The 9,726-nt window shown below is 41.3% G+C and overlaps 1 protein-coding gene across 1 annotated transcript; it reads left to right on the top strand.

Moving 5' to 3' along the window:
• The first annotated feature begins 5,810 nt into the window (after window positions 1-5,810).
• Window positions 5,811-8,459, top strand: LOC133004611 (tripartite motif-containing protein 16-like). Its single transcript, XM_061074085.1, has 3 exons — window positions 5,811-6,812; window positions 6,846-7,446; window positions 8,392-8,459. Exons 1-3 carry the CDS (start codon window positions 5,811-5,813, stop codon window positions 8,457-8,459), a joined length of 1,671 nt encoding a protein of 556 aa, XP_060930068.1.
• The last annotated feature ends 1,267 nt before the right edge of the window (window positions 8,460-9,726 follow it).

Consider the following 9,726-nt stretch of genomic DNA (forward strand, 5'->3'; position numbering starts at 1 on the left):
ACTTGAGTCATTCAAAGCAGTGATTTAGATTCTGTGTGTATATCTTTACCTTCTTTTGTCTCCATGTTTGTTGATCAAAGTTCGTCGTGGTGACGTTTCTGCTCCGAACAGAGATCAGCTGTCAATCAATCACTGACCTTCCTTTATCACGCATATTTAGTTCTCACTTTGTAAAGACAGAAATCTATAATTACATTGACATGAATGTGTGAGAAACTAATTTTGCTGTTGTATTCCGAATCAAAGTAGAAATCAGGTTGTGTGATGTTTTAGAACCTGTGTTGATCCTGATCCTCATCAATGAGCTGATTATTTGTTCTTTTCTTTTCCACATGTGAGATGAGATGGAGGTGAAACCAACTGAGTGTGTGTCCATGAACTCACTGAACAAGAGTCAATGAACAGACTTTACTGATGAAATGATCAATGACTTCAAAGCGTCACCATGTCCAACAGGTCAACTACACACTGGTTGGATTCACAGAGCATCAGTGTTATGGGATGTTTGGTCACATTGTAAATGTGGAACCTGGTTTGTTTTTATTCCAGCTCATCTCTGTAAAGTGTGAATCCTCTCGTCGTCATTGTATTTACATATTTAGTGAACGGGCATATTGATCTGCTGCTGTGTAGGTTTCTGTTCTTTTGGATTTTCCTGATCTGAACCAGCAGTTCCATTGGAGAGTGTCCTGATCGAGTCCCTCTGAGGGTTTGTTCTGCAGCTCTCATCACATGTGCTTCTTATACATATACAGTGAAATCTCTTATATGTGTAAAAAGCAATACAAATGTCATTTGTGAAGAAGCTGAAACTTTAAATAAAGAATGAATCCAGTCTGTAGCGGCCGTGTCACTTTGTTCCGCATTACCATTATTATTTCAACCTGTCACGATATCACGATCAAAAACTTATTTCGACTCCTTAGACTTCGCACCCACCACGATGTTCATGTGCTCATTAGCAACAACGTGCATGTGCACTGAACTGCATTACGGCATCAAGTGTCACAAACAACAAGCCGCAAACAGCGCCCACAACAGAATATAATTAAATACAGCAGACACCCTATACAAAATATATGTTAACTGTATAAAAATAAAACTACAAACCTGGATAATTTAAGAACATATCAAACCAACATTAATACTTATCGACACACACAGGCTGCATGGTGGCTCTTACATTTCCGGCCCCTAACTATAAGGCAGGATAGTTTTATAATTATTTCAATGCAACATAGTCATGAGAGCCATATTAACGCCAGCAAAAAAAACTTCAACAAAACAAGACATATTTTGTATTGACACTTTATATGTGCACGAGAGGAAGTAGTCCGTCTTCACCCCGTAGTGGACATTAAAGAGTTCAACAGTCACTTTCTCCTTTCAGTTGCCGGGTAGCAATACGCCTACACCCATATTATTAAGGGCCTTGAAGGTGAGGAGGAGAACTTTAAATTCTATTCTAGATTTAACCGGAAGCCAGTGTAGCGATGCTTATACTGGAGAAATGTGCTCTCTTTTCTTGGTTCTCGTCAGGACACGTGCTGCAGCATTTTGGACAAGCTGCAGAGTCTGAACATGTACTGTATGACCTCACACGGTGTGTTCACATGTGAAACTCGTAAATTAAATCTAGAGGCACCAAAGTTCACACAATTATAGATATCAGTCCTCTATCAGTCCTAATTTCAACAGGATCAGAATCTTAAATACTGTCTCTGATCTTTCCGTCTATTTTAATCATTTTATCCGGGGGTTTCTATGTTTTCGCATCGGTTACATTTTATTTATTTATTTCTGTATCAGTGATCTATTGCTGTGTGCTCGTCAAATTGCTTTCAACTGTTTCCTATTGCTTCTCTTCAATTTTTTTTTTTTTTAACTTGTAAAGAAACTTTGTTTTGAACAGTGCCTGACAAAGAAACTTTATTATGATTACTATTAGTAGTATTAGTAAAGGTATCAGTATTTGTATGAGTAGTTTTGTCGCTAAATTTTTTAAGCCAAGTATAGAAATAAAAACAGACCAAGAAAATCCCAATGAGTAGAACTTGGCTCTGGAACTTTCTCAGTTAGTAGGTTCCTTTAAATCAAAGATTAAAATGTACTCTCATCATAACAGGGGAGATGGGGATTGAACTGCCGACCATATGTTTAGTTGACGACCCAATCGACCCCTGAGCACAGTCACCTGCTGCAAAGATATTATTATTATTACTAAGTAGAAAATATAGGTCAGTGTATAAAGTAAAACATTTGTAAAAAAAAATGATACATCAAAGAGTTCCCATGGAAACAAGTTGACCTCTGTAACCTCTATACACCTCATGACCTCGTGTCCCACAGCCGACCTGCTAATGAGCCTCTGGATCATCCAGGTCTTTTCCATGTTAGAGGAATCTTGACACAAATGTTCACCACAAGGACGTGATTCTAGTTTTTGAAGATAAATTTCTTGGTGTCATGTTTAGTCTGTAACGTCTCTGTGTGTTATAGTTCTTATGAGTGATACAGATATTAACAACACGCTTTAATAAAACTACAAAGACCAATATGAACTGATACAAACCTTCGGTCAGAACTGATCTCAGTTCTCTCAGCTTTTCTATCTGAAGACCATGTGACTGTCTCTGTGATTGAGAGATAATCTGGTGTTTCCAGGGTTTTTCTCTCCGCTGTTACTTCACATTATCTTCAGTTTTCCTCTGATATTCCTTCATGTCCGTGGTACTCGACATATGATCGTATCTTTCATTCATTATGGTCTTTTAAAAAAACTCTTGATTTCAACTTGTTGAAAGCAGCAGAAACTCTGCAGACAAATAGACAAACAATGGTGAAAACACAACCTCCTTCGTGAGGTAACAACAACATTCAGGTCAAACGGAATCAGAGTTTAATGTTGTCCAGCCTCTTTTAGACGTGAAGCTCCCTTCATTCACCTGATCTTCTCTTCTGCTGTGGGAGCGCCAGGCTGCGGAGGAGGAGCAGAGTTGGCTGCATGAGAATGAGAAGGACATCCTGGCTCCGCTCCTCATGCGACTCGACTTCACAGACCTTCTGAGCGCTGATGACGCCAAGGAGCTCCACCAGGAGTGTCTGTCTGAGTTCAAGCAGAAGCTGGTAGAGGACGCCAACCTGATCCAGGAGCGCTACCAAAAATGTACAGCACAGGTTTATGAGTCATGTTGTGTTACAGATGTTTTTTTTCGAACACAGAAAAATGTGTGAAGATTCACAGGTTTTCTCCTGAATGACTCTGGACTCAGAGGATGATCACAGGTGGTTTCAGGTGTGGGTGTGTCATTAAGTTTACTTCAGTTCTTTATCAGAGGGACCATGTAACAGTCCTGTGGTCATTTACCTCCACCAACCAGTGCACTTTAAGTTGACATATTTACTACACTCATATGAGGTCGCCGTGACATTTGACCTTTGACCACCCATATCTAGACAGTCTATTTGTAGTTGAAGATGTGAAAATGTGTTTCAAATTACCAAGGATTCTCTTGAGATGTTCTTGAGATAACACGTGCAAGAAGCAATCAACGGTTTTGTAATGTCACAGTGACCTTTGACCTCCAAAATCGATCAGTTCATCCATTATTCCAACTAAATTTTTAGAAATTCCCTCAAGGAGTTCTTGAGATATCATCTTCACAAAAAGGAGATGGACAACCCCTAAAACATAATGCCTGCCCTCTTCTCAGAACAGAAAGAAAACTCTCAAAAAAGATCTACTGCTCCGACAGAAATCTCCAGATACGTGACGCCATGAGACGACTCAACATGTACACACACACACACACACACACACACACACACATCAGTGTTTTCCATAGAATAAAATCAAGAGGATTTTTCATCTTTAATGTTTCAATGTCTTTGTACCAGGCACCAGGAAGAAGCTCCTCTTAAGCAAGACCCTCAATTGGCTCCTCACCTGCTCAGCTGAGCCAATCAGCAGCCTCCGCTCTAAATACCTATCAGATTATTTCATTAAACCTTACGGGCGTTTCAGTCACATATATTTTCCCCATACTTGTATCTGGTCAATGTGACCTTTGACCCCTGACCACTAAAGCCTAATCAGGTCATTCTTGAGTCCATGTGAACGTTTGTACGGAATTTGTGAATTTGAAGAATATCTCTTTTGGATTTCTTGAGACCTCAACTTTCCAATAATGTGTCGGACGGATAGAAAACCTGAAAACATAACTCCTCACTCCAAAGACAAATCAAAGTGATGAACATTTCTAATTATTTTAATCACAATAAAATATTCAGCACATTAACTCAGAAAACAGCCTGCAGCTCATTTCTCTTTAATAAAGTACATTTTCCTGTGTAGTATTTTAACCTTATGAAATACTACTGATAAAAACCTGTGTAGTATTTAAACCTTATGAAATACTACTGATAAAACACTGTGTACTATTTAAACCTATGAAATACTACTGACAAAACCCTGTGTAGTATTTAAACCTTATGAAATACTACTCATCAAACACTGTGTAGTATTTAAACCTTATTAAATACTACTGACTAAACACTGTGTACTATGTTAACCTATGAAATACTACTGACATATCACTGTGTATGATTTAAACCTTATGAAATACTGCTGATCAAACACTGTGTACTATTTAAACCTTATGAAATACTATTGATAAAACACTGTGTACTATTTAAACCTTTTGAAATACTACTGATAAACACTGTGTACTATGTAAACCTATGAAATACTACTGATAAAACACTGTGTACTATGTAAATAGTAGAAAATTCCTCCTGCCGAGAAATTTTGAATGTGTACCTAGTGCTTGCTGCCGGCTCGAGAGAGACATTTATAAAAGCCAGCAAAACAACAAACAAAAAAAGTAATGACAAAAAAGGCCAAGAGATGAATCCAGACTGCCATGTGGCCGCTCAGTAGTCATCCTCAATACCTCTTCGCCTTCTGAAAACTTGCTGCTGCTTGAATCGCAACATATAAGAAAGACATTGAAGGAATCTTTCCTGGCTAAACACACTGGAAAAAAGAAAGCGACAGTCTTGCTAAGCCTTTGAACAACGTGCGATTATTCAAAAACTATAAGTCCTATCTGTGAAATAAAAATACCGTGAGATCTCAAGATTTTGCCAATATTGTGACCTTGGGAGCGAGTTAGAAAGTTTAGACTTTCGGGCTCCTACCTGATATTTTCTCTTAAAATTAACATTAGACCCAACTGTACCCAGTTGTGGTCAGAAAATTGCTACATGAGCAGTGACATCTCTGTATTGTATACTCTCTTTATTGCTCAGCGTTTAATTTACGTATTTTTTTTTTTTTTCAAAATTCCCAAAATTCCAGAGCTTAACTTCCCATGGAAAGTTTCCGGAAAGTTTCCAGAAATTTACCGGACACTTTCCGCCCCTTTGCAACCCTACTGGGAATAAAGTATTTGAGTTTGAAGTTTAGACACGAAGATCAAGCAAATGGGCCTGATAGATGTGGAGCTTTTCCTGAATTAGTTTGAGAGCTAACAAACTATCTAATAAAATTTCAGAAACCAGAATATATCTCTATGAATAAATCGCAAGCAGCTCTCAGACAGTGTGGCAGTGGAAACAACTGCCCCAAACACTTGAAAACAGTGCAGCAACAAAGTCAGCTGCATCTAAACATTGTGCCTCAAAGGCAACAAAGGCAACAAAGGCGCTGCCTTTGGTGTGTTAGTGTTTAAAACGTGTTAAAAGGGGATGAGACTCTGTTTCTGTTCAGAAGAAGTGAAACAATTCTACAGTCACTGGCACCAGGTGAAATGGACACACACAGATTCTGCTGTTCGATCTGTCTGAATCCACTCAAGGATCCGGTGACTACTGTCTGTGGACACAGCTACTGTAAGAGCTGTATTAACACACACTGGGACAATGGGGAGGAGAGAGGAAGCTACAGCTGTCCTCAGTGTAGACAGACCTTCACACCAAGGCCGGTCCCAGTGAAAAACACCATGTTAGCTGATCTACTGGAGGAGCTGAAGAAGACTGGACTCCAAGCTGCTCCTGCAGATCACTGCTATGCTGGACCTGAACATGTGGCCTGTGATGTCTGCACTGGGAGAAAACGGAAATCTCTTAAGTCCTGTTTGAATTGTTTGGCCTCTTATTGTGAAAAACACATCCAGCCTCATCTTCAGTCCCCTCCATTGAAGAGGCACAAGCTTGTGGAGCCCTCGGAGAAGCTCCAGGAGAACATCTGTTCTCGTCACGACGAGGTGATGCAGATGTTCTGCCGCACTGATCAGCAGTGTGTCTGTTATCGCTGCTCTGTGGAGGAACATAAAGACCACGACACAGTGTCAGCTTCAGCAGAATGGACTGAGAGGCAGAGAGAGCTCGGGCTGAGGAGACAAACAATCCAGCAGAGAGTCCAGGACACAGAGAAAGACGTGAAGCTTCTTCACCAGGAGGAGGAGGACGTCAATGGCTCTGCTGATAAAGCAGTGGAGGACAGTGAGGAGATCTTCACTGAGCTGATCTGTCTGCTGGAGAAAAGAAGCTCTGATGTGAAGCAGCAGATCAGATCCCAGCAGGAAACTGAAGTGAGTCAAGTCAGAGAGCTTCAGGAGAGACTGGAGCAGGAGATCACTGAGCTGAAGAGGAAAGACCATGAACTGAAGCAGCTCTCAGACACAGAGGATCAGCACCAGTTTATATACAACTACCCCTCACTGTCACCACTCAGTGAATCTACACACTCTTCCAGCATCAGGATCCGTCCACTGAGGGACTTTGAGGACGTGACAGCAGCTGTGTCACAGGTCAGAGGTCAACTACAGGACATTCTGAATGAGACAAAGACAGAGATTTTACAGATTGTGTCTCAAGTTTTACTGCCACAACCACAGCCACGGACCAGAGCTGACTTCTTAGAATATTCACATAAAATCACACTGGATCCAAACACAGCACACAAAGGGCTGTTATTATCTGAGGGAAACAGAAAAGTAAAACATATGAGAGAAGGTCGTCAGTCTTATTCTAATCACCCGGACAGATTCACTGATTGGGATCAGGTCCTGAGTCGAGAGAGTCTGACTGGACGTTGTTACTGGGAGGTGGAGATGGAGGTGAAGGGGAGAGCAGGGGTTCATGTAGCAGTCACATACAAGAATATCAGCAGAGCAGGAGTCTCATCTGTATTTGGAAACAATGATGAATCTTGGTCATTATATTGTGGTGGAACCATTCATGACTTTAATTACAACAGCATCAAGACTCCAGTGTCAGGTCGTCGGTCCTCCAGAGTAGGAGTGTACCTGGATCACAGTGCAGGTGTTCTGTCCTTCTACAGAGTCTCTGACACCATGACTCGCCTCCACAGAGTCCGGACCAACTTCACTCAGCCTCTCTATGCTGGAGTTAGAGTTTATCCTCGATCCACAGCTGAGTTCTGTAAACTCAAATAGACTTGAGTCATTAAAAGCAGTGCTTTAGATTATGTGTGTTAATCTTTAACCTCTTTTTATCTCCATGTTTGTTGATCAAAGTTCGTCGTGGTGACGTTTCTGCTCCGCACAGAGATCAGCTGTCAATCAAACACTGACCTTCCTTTATCACGCATATTTAGTTCTCACTTTGTAAAGACAGAAATCTATAATTACACTGACATGAATGTGTTAAGAACTAATGTTGCTGTTGTTTTCTGAATCAAAGTAGAAATCAGGTTGTGTAATGTTTTAGAACCTGTGTTGATCCTGATCCTCATCAATGAGCTGATTATTTGTTCTTTTCTTTTCCACATGTGAGATGGAGGTGAAACAAACTGAGTGTGTGTCCATGAACTCACTGAACAAGAGTTACTGAACAGACTTTACTGATGAAATGATCAATGACCTCAGAGCGTCAACAGGTCCAACAGGTCAACTTCACTCTGGTTGGATTCACAGAGCATCAGTGTTATGGGATGTTTGGTCACATTGTAAATGTGGAACCTGGTTTGTTTTTATTCCGGCTCATCTCTGTAAAGTGTGAATCCTCTCGTCCTCATTGTATTTACATATTTAGTGAACGGGCATATTGATCTGCTGCTGCGTAGGTTTCTGTTCTTTTGGAGTTTCCTGATCTGAACCAGCAGTTCCATTGGAGAGTGTCCCGATCGAGTCCCTCTGAGGGTTTGTTCTGCAGCTCTCATCACATGTGTTTCTTAATCATATACAGTGAAATCTCTTATATATGTAAAAAGCAATACAAATGTCAAGTGTGAAGAAGCTGAAACTTTAAATAAAGAATGAATCCAGTCTGTAGTGGCCGTTTCAGTTTGTTCCACAATACCATAATTATTTCAACCTGTCACGATATAACGATCAAAAACTTATTTCGATCCACTCCTTACGCCAGGTTTACACCCTACGCGGAAGCAACGCCGAAGCGCCGCCCCGCGCTTGGTTGTTTACACCGGACGCTGAAGCGTCTGATATGGTTTGTACGACTCTACCCTGAGGCCATGAGCTCGGGGGGCATTGTCATCCAGGATCATCACACTTTGTCCTGGTTTTCTTCCATATTTTTCTTCCACTTTTGGTGTTCTTGTTGGCTGGGTAGATATTCACGCACCCACCTTCTCCAGAAAAGGTCTGCGAGGTAATGAGTTTGCTTCCATCTGCGGCGTGAGTAACAGTCATCATTGTGAAACAGCCCTGCTGGAAGTTAGGGCTGCTTCTTTAACAACAGCAGGTGATTAGGTGTCAAGGCTTCAAGGTCATTCGAGTCTTCAGACAATGTCATAGCGGTCTGTCATTAAAGATGGCCTCAACCTCCCAGAATAAAGTCTGAAGACACTCGTCATCTATTGTTTGCTCTCGAAGAACAGATTCAGGACCTTTTTTTCACTGATTTCCCTTGTCTCTCCCACACTCCTCCAAAATGGGGTCCAGCAGGTGGGCTGATAATCAATCAATCAATCAAATTTTATTTGTATAGCCCATATTCACAAATCACAATTTTTTCTCATAGGGCTTTAACATGGTGTGACATCCTCTGTTCTTAAACCTCAACAAGAGTCAGGAAAAACTACTAAAAACCCTTTTAACAGGGTAAAAATACCTAGAAACCCCGGAGAGACACATGTGACGGACAGAAGTGCAATAGATGTCAAGTGTACTATTTGTCAAGCAGTCCTGCTGCAATCATAGTCTCTGGTCAGCAGCCAGCAAGATCATGATCCACCATCAAGATCGGATCCACTATAGTCCACAGTCATTGTCCCCTGCCAACAATTAGGATCCATCATCATCTGCAACCTCGGTCGTGATCCACCACCATTATCTGATGCCAACGCGATAAAGGATCCGCCATTATTATTACCATCAGCCTGCACGATACAGAATACGCCAAACTGGATCCACCATTGCGACCTCTGATACGCGATCCACAGATCGTAATCCATGGTGCGGCCACAGCTGCAGCCCTGGATCTGCGGGCGATAAGGCAAAGGGACTCCGGGGAAGGGGTCAAGTTAGTAACATGTATTGATGAGATATGAATTACTTTGATGTGATAAGGATGGAGAAGAGGAAGTAGAAGCTGGAAAGAGAAGCTCCGTGTGTCATGTGTAATAAATTCCCTTTGCGCCTTAGCGTCATCAGGTGTTTTTGCCTTTTAATCAATGATTAAATGATACAGCCCGAACTTGAGGGTACACTGAGGCTCAAGGTAAATCTGACTGGCTACTGG

This window comes from Limanda limanda, chromosome 7 (genome assembly GCF_963576545.1).
Source record: "Limanda limanda chromosome 7, fLimLim1.1, whole genome shotgun sequence".
Lineage (NCBI taxonomy): Eukaryota > Metazoa > Chordata > Actinopteri > Pleuronectiformes > Pleuronectidae > Limanda > Limanda limanda.